The 18489-nt window shown below is 45.3% G+C and overlaps 1 protein-coding gene and 2 long non-coding RNA genes across 9 annotated transcripts in view; all 3 read right to left on the reverse strand.

Annotated features, from left to right (window-relative positions):
* Positions 1-18489, reverse strand: part of TMEM164 (transmembrane protein 164) — a 57835-nt gene that overhangs the window by 12064 nt on the left and 27282 nt on the right. For all 7 annotated transcript variants that reach the window (XM_081897485.1, XM_081897487.1, XM_081897484.1 and 4 more), the window contains exon 5: positions 2959-3037. In XM_081897485.1, the coding sequence (XP_081753611.1) occupies positions 2959-3037 (79 nt within the window). The remainder of the gene's footprint in view (positions 1-2958; positions 3038-18489) is intronic.
* Positions 4523-7569, reverse strand: LOC309362071. Its single transcript, XR_014164770.1, has 3 exons — positions 7429-7569; positions 6157-7307; positions 4523-5785 (listed from the first exon to the last, which is right to left on the reverse strand). It is a non-coding gene; the product is annotated as an uncharacterized lncRNA (long non-coding RNA).
* On the reverse strand, positions 14714-17499 carry LOC309362085. Its single transcript, XR_014164786.1, has 2 exons — positions 16743-17499; positions 14714-16604 (listed from the first exon to the last, which is right to left on the reverse strand). It is a non-coding gene; the product is annotated as an uncharacterized lncRNA (long non-coding RNA).

Consider the following 18489-nt stretch of genomic DNA (forward strand, 5'->3'; position numbering starts at 1 on the left):
TAGCTAAAGTGGTGCTTCAGGTTAAGAACGGTTTCAGGTTAAGAATGGACCTCCAGAACGAATTAAGTTCTTAACCCGAGGTACCACTGTATAGCAATATTATGCACATGACTCTCAACTCACACTGAGGTCATGCTCCAGGGATAGTGTGTAAAGCCAAAATTGTGTTTAGTCAAAACACATTGGGTGCAATGGTGGGTGGGATTGACAAAGTATTTCCACCCCACCCCCCCACCCCGGACACCTGTCCGCATTCTGCTCCCTTTCTAATTTTAAAAAATTGTTTTGCTAAGTGCGTAAAGCTGAACGTGCACAAGTTTAATGTGCATAAGTTGTGAGTTACCTGTACATACATAATGTGTAATGCTACTGTGGGGAGGGGGCGTTGCACCAGCCCTCTTGCTACTCTTGCACTCATGGGCTTCAGTATCTGTAAATGGTACTCTAAACAAATGGTGGCATTAAGCTGAAAAAAGGCACCAAAAGGAGCAGCCACATCCTCTTCGACAGAAGAGAGAGCTCTGGCTCCTCCTGCTGGGTGATACAGGCCACACACACAAACTTTGAACTTAAAGGGAACTTTCCTAGACAGAGACTGCAATCAAGCCACACATTAAAAGCACATGACTTCCCTCCAACAATCCTGGGAACTGTAGTTTGTCCAGGATGCTGGGAATTGCAGACCTGTAGAGGGTAAACGATTGCTCCCAGGATTCTTTGGGAGGAGTGATGTGCTTTAAATGTTCAGTGCTCGCAACCAGAGGCATGCGGGAGCTCTTGTGTGAGACAGGTTGTGATGCAACTGTAAGACAGCCTCAGCTCATTTGCACCACTGCTTTCCTGCACCAGCACATATCAGAAGACGCAATTTAAATCTCACATGTGAAAATGTCCTAAGGCTGAGCAGCAAGCTATGTAATCAGCAGCACTGAGTGGTGAAATAATTGTTGGGCTGTACCACTTCAGCCTGCAAGTGAAGGATTGGATGTTTTGGTGCTGACACACATACACACACACACACACACACACACAAAATCAAGCACCACCTCCCTATACAGAGCTAGCAGGAAGAAAGCCAAGACAGAACCCCAGGGATCAGTCACACATTCAACACCTTGTGTTAAGAGAGACAAAGCCAAGCAATTGCAGCACACGTGACTCCCTTGTGCAGCTTGCTTTTAAAGTCAAAAAGGGGTGCAAAATGTGCAGCAATTGTCATTTTGGTATCAGGATAGGGAGGGGAGGGGAGGGGAGGGGAGGGGAGGGGAGGGAGAGAGAGAGAGAGAGAGAGAGAGAGAGAGAGAGAGAGAGAGAGAGAGAGAGAGAGAGAGAGAGAGAGAGAATGTGCATGAGAGAGCATAAGATTCTGGGATGCTTGAGGAATTTAACCTTTGCAAATTCCAGTACAAACTGGCATCATCCAAATGTTCTGCTACACCAATATCAATGCAGTTATCCATTAGCATCTACACCTCCCAAATGTTCTGGCATGGTTAGGACCATAGGAAGCTTCCTTATACAAAGCCAGGCCATTGGTCTATCTATCTCAGCACCAGCTGCGCTGACTGGCAGAGGCTCTCAAGGGTTTCAGGCAGAGGACACTCTCAGCTCTATCAGGAGATGCCAAGGATTGTACCATTGAGCAATGACACCCCTTGAATATTTCTCTGCTCAAAAGTGTATCTAGAGCACATTTGTGAATGCATATTCCCTCCAGGATTCCAAGGGCCACATGGCAGTGGTGGCCAAGGCCAGAGAGAAAAGCTACAAATGCAAAATTTACCTCCGGACAGCAGGCAATCTTACACACATATTCCTTAATCCAGGCAACCGATGTGAGCTGGTCTTTGACCGTAAAAAATTATCTATCTATCTATCTAATCCAGGCAACCAAGGTGCATTATCAAAGTCCGAGAACATACTGCAGCCAAGCAAAAGGAGTCAATGAGAGTAAGAGGCAGGGTCAGGAGCCAGGTGCTGCTCAGGTGAGTCCAAAGGGCTAGGCAGAGTAGCTCAAAGGGCTAGGGAACAAAGATCTGCTGGGTTGTGGTGGGGCTGGGTGGGATGAGAAGGTTATAGGATCTTTTAGCCAATATATATAAACAAAGTTGAGAAAATGCATAGAAGAAATGGTGAAAAATAAACACTAAGTTGCTGTGAATTGTGCTAGAGAATATTCTCCCTTTCTTGCAGTTCTGACTGCTTTCCAGTAAGCTAATCAGGAATTCACACTTTCTAAGCAACCGTTCTACAAGGTCTGGCACTCGCCACACTCCTAGAACCCATGTATGTGGAACAGATGCTGGCAACAGCTCCTGGATCTCATGTTGTCAGGTACTGCTCACCAGCCTAGAACCTCCAATGGGCTTTTGTAATGCAAAGTTGGCCCCCCTCTACAACTTTGTGTATATCTCCAAGGCAACCAGGATTTTAGAAGGCAAGCTGGTCAACCTCTCTCGGGCCAGCACTAGAGGGCAGCAAATAGCTGTAAACCAGCAAGAGGTACCTCTATCGTAATGCAAGGCAGCAGTCTTCAGATGGGAGTGTCACACACTTTGATCTTTGTTCAAAAAATCAGAGTGACCATGAAGAAATGTGAGGCTTTATATGGTTTGTCCCCTTCCTACGAACTCCCTAGGCTCCCAAATTAATTTTTTTTTCTGTTCCAGCAGGCTTTTAGCCTCACTGATTTCATGTTCTGCTTCCCAAGTATAACATGGAATAAATGTATCTAGGGATGGAGGTGGGGAAAGTCCTCCTTTGGAAGCCTCAACTTCTATACAGATTGATAGATGTGCTCTAATTGGATTGTGCACCTCTCCAAACTTAGGGGACGAAGGCATATAAAATATGTATACAAAATGTGTACAATTTAAATGCAAAGTAGGGGGCCTTAAAAAATCTCCGAATAAGCCTTACACACTTACACACACACACACACACACACACACTACATACCTCTTTTATTCAGTAGATAGATGGGAACAATGTACAACATGACATGCTGAATGTAATAGACCTCCAATTCAAAAGGTAGCTGGGGAAAGAAGGAAAAGAAAGCAGTAAGTACTATGCACAAATTAACATAACACTATAGATGGAGTCCTGCTGGATCAGGCAAAAGGCCCATCTAGTCAAGTACTCTGGTCTCACATAGGCCAACCAGATGTCTTTGGGAAGTCCACAAGAAGGACCTGAGGACCATAGTTCTCTTCCCACCAGTGACTCTCAGCAGCTAGTATTCAGAAGCATCCTGCCATCATTTATTTACAAACTGCATCTGAGAATAGCCATTCAGGAGATATTTCAGCTCAACTTTCTATGCATTCGTAGAGCGTGTAAAAATTAACATGGCAGCCTCCTTCAGTTTTAAGAAATCACACATCAGGAAAACGGATCGGAAATGCTTTCCAGTTCCAAAGCTTCACCAGTGCTCTTGGGTGACTAGTTCAAGGGTCACTGTGGACTCAAATCCTGGCACAAGAGAAGCAAAAGCTTTTGAGTCTTCAATCCCCAGCTGAGGATATAGATACTAATAGGTACTGATTGTCAAGCCTTAGGGCAAAAACACACAATTATGGTCATGGGCTTATTCACTCACTTAACAGGTTGTGTGAGCCACGTAATATGTGAGATAATAACCCATATAATTACTGTGGTGTAAAGTACTGCTATCCCTACTGCATTTCAGGTTCATCATTAATGTTTCCTGGTTGTCACTGGTACTAGAAAATGTTCGGAAGTGAGCAATTGTGACTCACAGCCTCTGATTTGCAGCACATAGCCCATAATGCATTTGGTCTTTTCTTCTTCTTCTGAAAGTGCGCTGAACAACAATCACAGCCTCCCACTAATTATGGAGCCAATTTTTTAAGCTTTGTTACCCTTAACTTTGGTTTGCAAGGAGTTCAGCTGTTTAGATTTCATGCTGAATTGACTGGTTAAATTGACATTTGCAAGAGCATCAGATGTTTACTTGCAAAGCTTTGCTTGTTTTTTCTTGGATCTTCAAGGTTTGTTCTTGACTTACCATTCCTGGTTTGTTTGAAGCAAAAGAAATCATGGGCCCAGGTTCAGATGTAATGCTTGAGCCAAACTATGGCTTAGCTCCTGGTATGGCTGAGTGATAGATCAATATATCGGCAAAAACTGGTTTGAAGCCCATATCATTATATCAGTTTCATAATTTTTGATCTGGCAATGTATCACAAATCATGATGTACCGTATTTTTCGCCCTATAGGACACACCGTCCCATAAGGCGCACCTAGTTTATTTTCCCCCCAGGCTTCCCCCCACCCCAGCCCCCAAACAGGCAGCTCTCTGCAAGCCGTGGGAGCCCAGTGCTGGCTCCCGCTGCTTGCGGAGAGGTCCGCTAAGCCTTGACGCGCTGAGCTCAGCGCGCGCAGCGCAGGCTTCAGCATGCAGGCCACTCTCCGCAAGCAGCGGGAGCGCTCCCCTTCATTTCCCCTTCATTTTTGGATGGGAAAAGTGCATCCTATAGGGCGAAAAATACGGTATGTGTGCGTATGTGCACGCTATGCAAAAATCACAACACAGGAAAAACCGTGAAGCCAACCGTCCTTATTTCAGGCATCGTGGTAGATCGGTATACTGTAATGTTTAGCTGGTGCAGGAGAAAGGACTGTGTGATCATTTCTAGTCCTAAAAATAAATGCCTTCTTTCTAAACATACCGAGGCTACCTATGCAAACATTTTGCATCTGGCTCTGGTTGGTAACTCTCAAAGCTACAGGAAAAATCAAAGTAGGTCCATACAGCCTGAAGTCTACCCACCCCTAAATTACACTACTTAGAAAGGGTCTTAAATAAACAGCAAATCCTCTCAAAAACATAAAGAAATCTTCACAAACTGCTAAACATACACTTTGGCCAACTGTTTTAAAAAGTTTTATAAAAGGCCCCCATGGCAACATGGGGGCCTTTTATGACACATGTTGTTAAGCAAGGTGACAATTTAATGCCACCAGAATCCCAGATGTCTTTCTGGAAAGATTTAATACCACAACATTTGCTAGTTTAATCCTCATTGCTATCTTAGTCACATGTCTGTATTTAGATATCGTAAGTATATATCCCAGGGATATTCTTAATATGCAGCTGACAGGTATTATGCTCCGTTTGGATGTATTTTGTTACCTATTATTATTTATTAAAGATAATGAAAAAACCTTGCACAGAAAACATTTTTAAACTGTGATTTTTTTGAACAGTTTTAGGTAAAAAACAAACACACAAAGTATTCATTTCTGACAGGGTTCCTCTACTGTTTTACATAATCACCACAAAGGGAACACTTCTGAAAAATGATTCTGCTGCAACAACATGTAGAACAAAAACAATCTTTCATAGAATGAGAATGGTTTGTTCTCCAGTTCGGCTAACAAAACAAGTATGTTTCCTGGTACACCGCCGGCATCTGTCTAAACAACATAATTAAAACAAGGAATAGCCAACACCCACTGTAATCTAAGATGAAAAAGGAAGAACATCACGTCTATCAAATTAAACACAGCCATACAGAGTAAACAGTAGCACATTTATTTCATGTATTCATGACACCATGTGTGACAGGAAACAAGGGCACACATATCAGGGCACAAGGGCCTGAGTAGGCCCCTGATGAAGGAAGCCAAAGGCTCATCTACTCCAGAACTCTGTTCTGACAGTAGCCAATCACTAAGATTAGTGCAACATCACTCTCCCCACTTGTGAATCCCAGGAAATTGTATTCGGCAGCAGTATCCTAGTTTAAGAACAAGTACCTAGGTTCACAAGGGGGACGCGGGTGGCGCTGTGGGTAAAACCTCAGCACCTAGGACTTGCCGATCGCATGGTCGGCGATTCGAATCCCCGCGGCGGGGTGCGCTCCCGTCGATCGGTCCCAGCGCCTGCCAACCTAGCAGTTCGAAAGCACCCCCGGGTGCAAGTAGATAAATAGGGACCGTTTACCAGCGGGAAGGTAAACGGCGTTCCGTGTGCTGCACTGGCTCGCCAGATGCAGCTTGTCACGCTGGCCACATGACCCGGAAGTGTCTGCGGACAGCGCTGCCTCCCAGCCTATAGAGTGAGATGAGCGCACAACCCTAGAGTCTGGCAAGACTGGCCCATACGGGCAGGGGTACCTTTACCTTACCTAGGTTCACAAGCGCAAAAATTAATACGCTCAGTTCCTTCTCTTACAGCCAGGGCTGGTGCACCCATGAGGCAAAGTGAGATGCAATGACAGATGGGGGTTAGTTGAAACCCAGACTAGGATGCTTTCAATCAGCACCTCAGGGCCACAGGAGTTTACATGCCAACCTAGCCATTATATTACAGAGCCATACTATCATTAATGCTACTAATGGTTTTGAGAGCACAAAGCACTTTGCCTACATTATCATAGTACTTCTTGCAACCTATTATGCTAAGCATTTCTGCCCCATATAATGCAGCTGGGGAGATACTTGGGCTGAGAGAGAGAATTAGGCTGCCTAATAAGTTTATTACAAGATTAAAGCAAGATTTCAACTGGGGCTATTCCCATTCTTCACTCTTAGCCATATTTGACAATATTGTAAGCAGCCTGTCAACCCTGAGGAAGGCCAAGAGAGGCAAACAAGGTAAGACAGGAGCAATCCCTGAGAATCTCTTAATTATATGCATTATGTATCAAGGATTGAAGGAAATGGTGAGTGCAGGGGGGGGGGGACCTGGGTGTTCTGGATTTTCCAGTGTTGATATTGCATCATCCTAAGAAGCACTGCCAGCCATCTAAGAGGAAGCCATGAATGTGCAGATTAGGAGCAGCTTAGTCAAAACCACAGTTGCTGTTTATTAGTCCAGGCACATTATTGCACAAGTATGACTATTCTTACCAGTAAATTGTTACAAAACATTTTCCTCCACATAGTGAAGTTTGAACGCCATAGAAATCCTGGACACAAGGGTCGCATTGACTGATGACCAAAAAATAAACAAAATATGCCAAATCTGATCCCGTGGCCAGCAACTTTGTCAGACAATTACATACATGGCATTTGCCATACAAGGATACATGTAAAGGGTGATAATTCAACTGTCATACCCAGAGTAAATCCACTTAATTCAATGGACTTACCCCTAAAGGCTGTTAACCTCACTTACCTGTGAATAAACCCCACTGAATTCAACAGGACATACTTCTGTGTAAATGTGGTTAGGGTTGTGCTGTAAGAGCCAAGCACTGAATGCACACATGCTAACATGTGAGAGAGTGAGGCTCCCACACTGTGAATCTTATCTATCTATCATCCATCTATCTATCTATCTATCTATCTATCTATCTATCTATCTATCTATATGTATCATCTATCTATGTATCATCTATCTATCTATCTATCTATCATCTATCTATCTATCATCTATCTCTTTCTTATTTATTTACAGTATTTGTAATATGCTCTTCAGCCAAAAAGGCTCCCAAGAGCGGCTTACATACAGTCAAAGCAAGGCAGCCACTACCTGAAGGCTTGCAATCTAAATACAAAATGAAATCCCAACACACATACGAAAAGGGACAGGAAAGAAAGAAAATCAAAACCAAAACTCAGAGCCCAATTCCTAAACAGGTCTTCCCAGCTAGAACAGGTCAGGGGCAGGAGGTGCCTGGAGGAGCTGGGCTACCAGCATCTTGTGCTGCTTAAAAGTTAAACATGCTTTGATAGAGGAAGCACCCACAGTTTAACTACCATTTAAGTTTTACTACAGGCTCTAAAATGTGTTTCTTGGTTGAGACACAAAATTGGCTTGCTGGCAACTCATCTACAACTAAAGACACTGAAAATTAATGACAAGAGGAGCTTTTATTAGTCATCAACAGCTATTATACTCTACTCATATTTCCAAATATGAGTTTGGCACAGAACAGCACGTTACTGTTGCACTATTGCATCTGCCTCGAGAGACAATGGAGTGTGTGTGACTCCAGAGATGAAGCCAAACTGCTGTATTAGCAGCACAAAGGTCACACACACACACACACACACCCTGACGCAAGCCTGGGCAGTGTATATGGAAGTCCTGGGCTGCCTAGCCAACAAGACTCCCCTCTTGGACTGCACTGTAACACCTCCCCCAATTTCCAGAATCCCTGTACACCATATCATTATCATCATCATCACTCTTAGCCTGATTTTCTGGGAATGATCCATTCAGTTGATGGATGGGGAGCCTGATGCTCTCCAGATGTTGCAGGACTACTATCCCCAACAACACCCAGAGGTCACTATGTTGGCTACTCCTGCAACTGTACCTGGAGGGACGCAGGTTCTTCTTCACTGACCTAGTTGTTCCAACACAGTGCTTTTGCCATTCAGCCAGCAAATGTACTTGCAGATACAATGGCAGGTGGAGGTTGGGGGTGGAGCCAGAGTTATGATCGGCCCTACTGTTTGGGAGGAAGCATTAGCTGCCACTGCTAGGCTGCTAGGCTACCTCCCTTACATAAGAATCAAGCATTGTACAATGGAAGAAGCAGCACACAGACTCACACACTCCTCTCTATTCTCCACCTAGGTGAGAAACAGAGTTGAATTAACATATTCCGGCAAAGAGGGTGCACACAGTTGGCCTAGTGAGAGAGAATTCGCTGAGGAGGTGTGACCTGGGAAGAGGGATTCTGGCTAAGTAGGAAGCCTAGAAGGAGGAGAGTCCTGAGGCTCAAAGAGAGAGGACTGTGGAGGGTGCATTTGGCCCCTGGCAGAAGGTTCCCCACCTCTGCTCTATGCCAATTTCACCATCGTTCTCTACACCCAAAGCCCTTTCAATGTAAATTAGAAATCAATGCTTAGGTTCTACTTTATCTTTTGATTTCTAAAGTAAATGCCTCTTAAAATCACATGTGACACACAAATTAATGTGACAATTAACTGAGATCTACAGGACTAACTAACTAACTAAATACTAAAAGACCATGTGCAAAGCTCTTCAGAGTACCAAGTTTTCTTCCTAGACTTCAACTTGAGTTACTTACTTCCACGACAAGCCCCTAAATCTAAATTACTTCTTAGAATAACCCTAGTCTAGGAGATATTTTTTGTGAGCTCCCCAGGGAACAGCTACAGGGTGGTCTATAAACTCTATGAATATACAGATAAATTTTCCCCAGGTTACAAATGGAAAACCGATGCTGATGAATTTGAGTGCTTTGCCTGAAGCCATATAAAGAAGTCAGAGCCAAGGTGGAACCCAATCCAATCCCTACAGGCTTTGGGACACTACAGTAGTACCTTGGTTTACGAACGCAATCCGTTCCAGAAGTCCGTTCTTAAACAAAAGCTTTCTTAAACCGAGACACACTTTCCCTAGTGAGGCCTCCCGCTGCTGGTGCCCTTCCGCCGTTCTGCTTCCATTCGGCTTCTGGAACACCTACTTCCGGTTTTGTAGACTTTGTATCCCGAATAGTTCGTTAACAGGGCTGTTCATAGACTGAGGTACCACTGTACTTATATCTGACAAACTGAATCAAGCTTGCTTTTGATTTTTAAAAAAGTACATTGCCCCTGCTACCTATAATAATAATAATAATAATAATAATAATAATAATAATAATAATAATAAAATTATTATTTATACCCCGCCCATCTGGCTGGGCTTCCCCAGCCACTCTGGGCGGCTTCCAAAAGAATATTAAAATACATCAAACATTAAAAGCTCCCCTAAACAGGGATGCCTTCAGATGTCTTCTAAAAGCCTGGTAGTTGTTGTTCTCTTTGACATCTGGTGGGAGGGTGTTCCACAGGGAAGGCGCCACTACTGAGAAGGCCCTCTGCCTGGTTCCCTGTAACTTGGCTTCTCGCAGTGAGGGAACCGCCAGAAGGCCCTCGGTGCTGGACCTCAGTGTCCGGGTAGAACGATGGGGGTGAAGACGCTCCTTCAGATATACTGGACCAAGGCTGTTTAGGACTTTAAAGGTCAGCACCAACACTTTGAATTGTGCTCGGAAACGTACTGGGAGCCAATGTAGGTCTTTCAAGACTGGTGTTATGTGGTCTCTGCGGTCGCTCCCAGTCACCAGTCTAGCTGCCACGCTCTGGATTAGTTGTAGTTTCCGGGTCACCTTCAAAGGTAGCCCCACGTAGAGTGCATTGCAGTAATCCAAGCGGGAGATAACCAGAGAATGCACCACTCTGGTGAGGCAGTCCGCAGGCAGATAGGGTCTCAGCCTACGTACCAGATGGAGCTGGTAAACAGCTGCCCTGGACACAGATTTGACCTGTGCCTCCATGGACAGCTGTGAGTCCAAAATGACTCCTAGGCTGCACACCTGGTCCTTCAGGGGCACAGTTATCCCATTCAGGACCAGGGAATCCTCTACACCTGCCCGCCTCCTGTCCCCCCAAAACAGTACTTCTGTCTTGTCAGGATTCAACCTCAATCTGTTAGCTGCCATCCAACCTCCAACTGCCTCCAGGCACTCACACAGGGCCTTCACTGGTTCTGATATGAAAGAGAGATAGAGCTGGGTATCATCCGCATACTGATGAACACCCAGCCCAAATCCCCTGATGATCTCTCCCAGCGGCTTCATGTAGATGTTGAAAAGCATGGGGGAGAGGACAGAACCCTGAGGCACCCCACAAGTGAGAGCCCAGGGGTCTGAACACTCATCCCCCACCACCACTTTCTGAACACGGCCCAGGAAGGAGGAGCGGAACCACTGTATAACAGTGCTCCCAGCTCCCAGCCCCTCAAGACGGTCCAGAAAGATGTTATGGTCGATGGTATCAAACGCCGCTGAGAGATCCAGCAGAACTAGGAAACAGCTCTCATCTTTGTCCCTAGCCCGCCGGAGATCATCAACCAGCGCGACCAAGGCAGTTTCAGTCCCATGATGAGGCCTGAATCCCGACTGGAAGGGATCCAAATGGTCCGCTTCTTCCAGGCGTGCCTGGCGTTGTTCAGCAACCACTCGCTCAATCACCTTGCCCAAGAATGGAAGATTTGAGACTGGGCGATAGTTGGCCATCGTGGCCGCATCTAAAGATGGTTTTTTAAGAAGCAGTTTAATAACCGCCTCTTTCAGTGGGTCTGGGAAGGCTCCCTCATGGAGGGAAGCATTCACCACCCCACAAAGCCCATCACCCAGTCCTTCCCGGCTAGCTTTTATAAGCCAGGATGCGCAAGGATCAAGGAGATAAGTGCTTGGTTTCACTCATCCAAGCAGCCTGTCCACATCCTCGGGGGTAACAGATTGGAATTGATCCCACACAACTTGACTAGACAGGACTCTAGCACTCTCCCGCCGTGGCCCTGCTCCCACGGTGGAATCTACCTCTTCTCGAATCTGAGCGACTTTATCTGCAAAAAACTTTGCAAAGTCATTGCAGGAGATCATGTGACCCGTACTGGGCCCTGATGGAGCAGGTGGTTCCGCTAAATTGCGAACCACCTGAAAGAGTCTCCTGCTGCTGTTTTCCGCAGATGCAATAGAGGCAGTGAAGAATGTCTTCTTCGCCGTCGCTATCGCTATCGCTATCGCCGTCGCTATCGCCGTCACTATCGCCATTGAGCTCTAACCCGTGTCCAGTCAGATTCAGAATGGGTTATCCGCCACCGGCGCTCTAGCCGTCTCAACGATTGTTTCATTGCCCTCAGATCCGTGGAAAACCACAGGGCTCTCCGGGCTCCATGCAATCGGAGAGGGCGCTTTGGAGCCAAACAGTCAATAGCCCTGGTTAATTCCACATTCCAGCGGGCCACCAAGGAATCAGCTGAAAGGCCATCAACATGGGATAAAACATCCCCTACCACTCTCTGGAAACCATTTGGATCCATTAAATTAATGGAGGGGGCGGACCATCTGAATCGGTCCCACCTCCCTGCAGAGGGGAAGGGTCGCAGAGAAGTCCAGTTGCACCAGGAAGTGATCTGACCATGGCACTTCTTTGGTTTCACTTTTACTTAGTATCAGATCACCAACATCCATAGAGGTGAACACCAGGTCTAAGGCATGCCCGTGGCTATGAGTTGGGCCAGACTTATTCAGGGACAGCCCCATGGAGGCCATGTTTTCCACGAAGTCCCGAGCGGCCCCTTGTAAGGTCGTGTCGGCATGGATGTTAAAATCCCCTAGGACAACCAAACTAGGTGTCTCCAGGAGGACATCCGACACGACCTGAAGCAGCTCAGGCAGGGAATACTTGGTGCAGCGGGGAGGTCGGTACACCAATACGAATCCTGTACTGCCCCTATTGCCCAACTTCCAGAACATGCACTCAGAGAACTGGGTCTTTCCAATAGGATGCCTGGTGCGAACTAATGACTTCCTAAAAATCACTGCAACCCCCCCTCCCTGCCCACAAGGCCTGGGTTGCTGTGCGTAAGAGAAACCTGGTGGACAAGCAGCGGCAAGGACAGGCCCATCTGCTTCATCCAACCAAGTTTCTGTTACACATGCCAGGTCAAATCCTCCATCCACGATCAAATCATGGATCACAATGGTTTTATGGATCATTGACCTGGCATTGCACTGCAGCACCTTCAGGTCGTGTGGGTATCCCTTGCTGATTCCAGTATCCGTCCGGTCAGGACCAGACCTGGAGGCAGGGATAGTCCTCAGACAACGACTAAGCCTGCTTCCTCGGTAATGACATGGTCTAGTCTTAGCGTAACTCCTCCTCCTACCCATGATCACAGAGATCGGTTGTCCCAGTCCAACTTCCACTCTGCCTCTTCTTGCTTCCAGAATTCATAGGTCTATGTTTCCAGTTTCAAAGAGGCCTTATGAGGTAGCAGAACACCATTTGGAGGTTTGCCTTGGAAAAGGCAGTTGAGCAAAGCAACGTCGAAGCTTGATGTTGCCATAATCCCAGTCCCAAGAGGAGCTAATTCTTCAGTGGTCTAAGTTTAGCATTCGTCATCCAGTTACACAGGCAGGGTGCAAATGCAGTTAAGAATTTTACAAAAGCTGCAAATGTTTCCAGATTACACAGTTTATTTTACTAGGTTTGTTGTCTGGAACCCAAACAACTTAATGTTTTTCTCATGTGGTCTTTTATGACATTTAGATTTGATTCAATGCTAGTCTAATCCTTACTCGGCCATGGAGCTCAAAGGGCAAGCTTGGGCTAGTCACTGCCTCTCAGCCTAGCTTACCTCACAGAGTTATTGCAAGGGGAAGACGAAGTATACTCCAAGCATATACCTGGAGGGCACTGACCACATTAAAGACATTAGGCAAAATGTATTGCAGGCCTACTATATGATAGACCTAGCAGGAAATTTTTGCATCGGCTTTTGTCCTTACATAGTCTGGTTTTAAAAGATATATTATTTGCACCTTCCTACCAGGCAGACAGGGAAGCGGGTGATGTTGTGGGTTGAACCACAGAGCCTAGGGCTTGCCAATCAGAAGGTCGGTGGTTCGAATCCCCGCGACAGGGTGAGCTCCCGTTGCTCGAACCCTGCTCCTGCCAACCTAGCAGTTCAAAAGCACGTCAAAGTGCAAGTAGATAAATAGGTACCGCTCTGGCGGAAGGTAAATGGCGTTTCCGTGCGCTGCTCTGGTTCGCCAGAAGCGGCTTAGGCCACATAACCCGGAAGCTGTCTACAGACAAACGCCAGTTCCCTCGGCCTATAGAGCAAGATGAGCACGCAACTCCAGATTTGTCTGCGACTGTACCTAATGGTGAGGGATCCCTTTACCTTTACCAGACAGATAGGGATTTCCGGACTGTGGCCCACTGATTACAGGTGGCTTCTGAGCTTCATTCAGGTGGGCTGTGACATGTCTGTGGATTTGTGGTTAAAGATGGGAGGCACCATATGCATTGCATTATATTTACTGTTTTTTAATGACATGTTGCTGTTTATTTTATTTCTTATATTGTATTGCAATATCAATTCATGTGTGGTGTTGGACTAGGAATTGGGAGTCTCAGGTTCAAATTGATGCTCAGCCATGGGACTCCCTGGAAAACCTTTGCCCAGTCACAGTCTCGGGCCTAATTTACCTCACAGGGTTATTGTGAGGATAAAATAGGGAAGAATTGAACCATATATGTCACCTTGAGCTCCTTGGGAAGAAAAGCAGGATGTAAATGAAATAAATAAAAGTTTAAAAATGGAAAACTGCAATACAAAATGAAAGTGATTTTTTTAAAAATGCAGTTAAAACCCACACAGCATCTAGCACAGTGCATTGCAATTGCTTCAACAGATAGAAAAATCATTAAGTGGTCCACAAGCAGTTATTTGTGGAGTTGGGAACCGCTGCTACAGTTAATAGTGAAAAAGCATGGGAGGGAAATGTATGTGGGAGAAGAGAAATTAGCCATAGGCCCATGGGGGGCTCCAGGCTCTCTTTTCATTGGGGGTGGGGGCGGCACTTCCAAAGACTTAACCATGTTTGAGAAGTTGAGAGGGGAATACTGCCACATTTGCATGTAATGCTAAACCAGACCAGGGCTTAGTGTGTATGTGTAAACTCTCAGGAAGGAAACTGCAGCTGCTTTGTTCCTCCCCTCCCAGGTAATTTTAGCTCAGGGCAGCATTGCAATTAAGACAGAACTCTGATCAGAATGTCATCCAGGTCCTCTGGAACTCCCTCCCTAGAGAAGCTAGATTGGCTCCCTCCTTGTTGTCCTTCCGCCAGCAGGTGAAAACTGTTTTATTCTGGGATTTGGGAGACTGATGGGAGTTTTTCTGTTTTTTGTTTTTAAGGAAAGGGCTTTTAAATAGTGCTGTGCTCTTTTTATGATCTGCATCTTAAAATATTTGTTTTTATATTGTTTTAATTCTATTAGAGTTTAATTACTTTCCAACTATTATTTTTAATATGTTTTTAGCATTTTGTATTTTATCAGTGCTGTTTTAATTTGTGTAAGCTGCCTTGAATCCTGGTCTGAGAAAAAAGGCAGGATATTATTATTAAATAAAAAACCATGATCTGCAGGAAGATCTGCAGGAAGAAACCTGGGCTGTAGCTCATGCTTAGCAGAGAAGTATTACCCATGACCCCGGGTTTGAATGATACATTAAGCCAAACCCTGTCTCTTCAATGCTGGCCTAATACATTTTGGCACCTGAGGCGAACAACAAAATGGGGTCTCCCTCCCCGCCAGGGAAGAAAAGGTTAGAGAAGAGCTACATCAGGAACAAGGGGGGAAATAAAGACCTACATCAGGATTTGCTGCCCCTGGGGATCCTGCCACCCGAGGCAGTTGCCTCACCTTGCCTCATTGGTGGGCCAGCACTGCTTGTCTGAGCTGCTCTACCACACACAAGGATAAAAAGGACTAGAGAGGAACAAACTGGATGTGATTTTCTCCCCAGGAGGCAGTGCATTCACACGGTCTCAGTACACCATAGTTTCCTGAGAACCAGGCCATTATTATTTCTGCATTTGGATCACCAAAGCCTACTCAGGCAGAGAACCCTGGGCCTAAATTGCTGCTGTTCACTATGTGGCTAACATGGTCAGGCAACAGGAACAAACACCCAAGTGCTAAAGTGGGGGCTTGGCAGATCTTTGAATTATAAATGTCAGCGAGCAGATTGTGAAACTGAGCACTGGAAGTACTTTGTTTGTACATCATGGGGGTTTCAATGACACCTTGTTTGTGTCAATCTGTTCAGCGGGTTCTAAGCTTTCCAACAAAAGCCGGAGAAACTACTCCTGCTGGTTATAAAGAAAGGTTTGGTGCTGTGCATATTAGAAATTACCAAACTGACTTTTGTAATTATGACAGCTGGCTTCTTATACACTCGCTTTCATGATATGTGACAATTTCCTCTCAGCCCTAATTAAAATGGTCCAACAGGAAAAGGGGGATTAGTAAGGAAGACCTGTAACAGATAAAAGTTGTGCTTTATTTCATTAGCTTTCTGAAGATTAAAGCATTTAAATGACTTGGTTAAAAAAAAACTTTTCAAGAAGTAAACTGTATATCTTTTGCATTTCTTTTAAAATTTTGTGTTTAACTTCCCTGGGTTGGTTTTTTTTTGTGTGTGTGTGTGTGTGTGTGTGTTTCAGGAAAGTTCTTATATTATAGAAAGTCATGGACTGGCTGGCTGCAGAGGAGGGGGGGGGCACCAGCTGGGTAACCCACAAGGGAAGAAGGCTCAGAGCCAGGGGATTGGGTGGTGGGACAACAATGAATGGTCAGAGGGAGAAGAGGGAGTATGCTGGGAGGAGGGGGTGTCAGAAGCTGAAGAGGCAACAGGGTTTGGTAAGCAGGAGGAGTCTGAGGCAGAGAGAAGTCCAGAACCTGAGGCAGAGGAGGAGGCTGGAGAGGAGAAAGGGCCACAAAGCAGAGATCAGGCAGGGTGCTGAAGAAGCCAGGGTGTCTCCTCATCCTGCTGCAATCAGCTCCGCTGCCCTTCTGGACACAGCAGAGTGCAGAGCAAAGGGAGACAAGGCAATGAAGTCTCAGATTGCTTGGGAAGGACCAGGGCAAGGAGTCATCTTAGGGTGCTGTGGGAAGGCAGGGACTTTCAGTCCTCATAACTGCCTAGTTGGGGCAAGATCTACTGTGGAGTTACTGGGCTCATTAGGCCTGAGCTGTTTTGTTTCTTTGAATAAAGAGTTAACTTCACTGGCACTTTGTGAGTTCACTGGCCCTCATATCTGTTACAGATAGGTAGCCGTGTTGGTCTGCCATAGTCAAAACAAAAAAAATCCTTCCAGTAGCACCTTAAAGACCAACTAAGTTAGTTCTTGGTATGAGCTTTCGTGTGCATGCACACTTCTTCAGATACCTCATATCTGTGTCTGATATAGAAGTGGCTTGTCTTAATTCCTCTGCATTAATTCAGAGCAGATACTTATTTGTGACTCACCATGCCAAAGGCCTACTGCAAGCAAAAGTCATTATATCTGAATTTAGCATTTTGCAGGCAAAAGTTAGTAGAGGCAGGTGAACAAATATTTCAGAGGACTAGTGTACGCTACCACCATCACCGCACCCAGTGACATCCTATACAAATGGAACAGTCTGAAACGGCCTCCCTCTAGGAACACCCACTTATGAGAGGCAAGCAAGTCTTGAATTGACTTGTCCAAACACAGGGTGTTGCTATGCTGCCTGCCTAGTTCTTACCAACAAGACAGATGCCATCTACCAAAGGCATCCCTTTCTCTGCACACTCAAGTTGGGCACTAAGGGGGTAAAGAATCAACAGTTTTTCTTACATGAGCAAGAATGGATAGATTAACCATGTCAGTTTCACTGGCGTTCAATCATTCTGTTTTTAAGAATGTATAGGCAAGAGGAATCTGCATTTAATTTGTACATATTTTGACCAGGTTGTATAGATTCTTCCTCCAAAAATATGTGTTTTGTATGCTTTTCTGTATATTACCCCCAGAATGCACAGTTTTAAAATACATTTTAAAAGTGAAATTTTTATTTTGTGCACATTTGGGGAAATGGAAATGGCAGTGCAAAATCTGGAGAATGAAATCTGTCTGAAAGTTCCATTCTGGTTTGCCAACAAGTTCACTTCTGCTCCTCACAACTAAGCCATGATAATCTTGATAATGAAGGTAATCATTTTAAATAGGGACGCGGGTGGCACTGTGGGTTAAATCACAGAGTCTAGGACTTGCTGTTCAGAAGGTCAGCGGTTCGAATCCCCACGACGGGGTGAGCTCCCGTGGCTTGGTCCCTGCTCCTGCCAACCTAGCAGTTCGAAAGCACGTCAAAGTGCAAGTAGATAAATAGGTACTGCTCCGGCGGGAAGGTAAACGGCATTTCCGTGCACTGCTCTGGTTCACCAGAAGAGGCTTAGTCATGCTGGCCACATGACCTGTACGCCGGCTCCCTCGGCCAATAAAGCAAGGTGAGCGCCGCAACCCCAGAGTCAGCCACTACTAGACCTAATGGTCAGGGGTCCATTTACTTTTTAATCTAACCAGCTGTTGATTCATAAGACATCTCATTAAGATTCTCTGTTGATTGGGAAGAACTGCTAAAGTATCGAAACAAGATTTGAGTTTGGTAACCCAATTCTTTTCAGTCACTGTCATCAAGACAGGACACCTGTTGTTCTAGAATGATAGGCTGGAGAACAAAATTTGGATAAATAAAAATATGCACAGCTCCATAGCTCATTCCAAAATATGAGTACCTGGTTATTTTATTTTTGGAAAAGGTGAAGGGAGGTAGCAGTTATGAGTTATCAATCTCTGCAGTCACAACAGGTGCTGTGGTTCTTCAGTGGTTTGACTTCACACCCAGAGGCGCACTAGGGGTGAAGTCAAGACAGATCGGTACAAACAAACAACAATACACAAAATTGCACTCTGCGCATTCAGATTTTAGTCAAATAGTGTGGGGTTCTCTTGCTTTAAGTGACCCACGTAGTTATATAGCTATATATAATGAGTGTTTAATTATATGGGTTTAATTGCTGCATGATAGACATTCTTACCTGAAAAGGAGACATTAGCATAACCCGTACTTCCATTATTACAAATGTGTGTGGTCGAAGATCACTGTACTCT

This window comes from Podarcis melisellensis (genome assembly GCF_964234715.1).
Source record: "Podarcis melisellensis genome assembly, chromosome: Z".
Lineage (NCBI taxonomy): Eukaryota > Metazoa > Chordata > Lepidosauria > Squamata > Lacertidae > Podarcis > Podarcis melisellensis.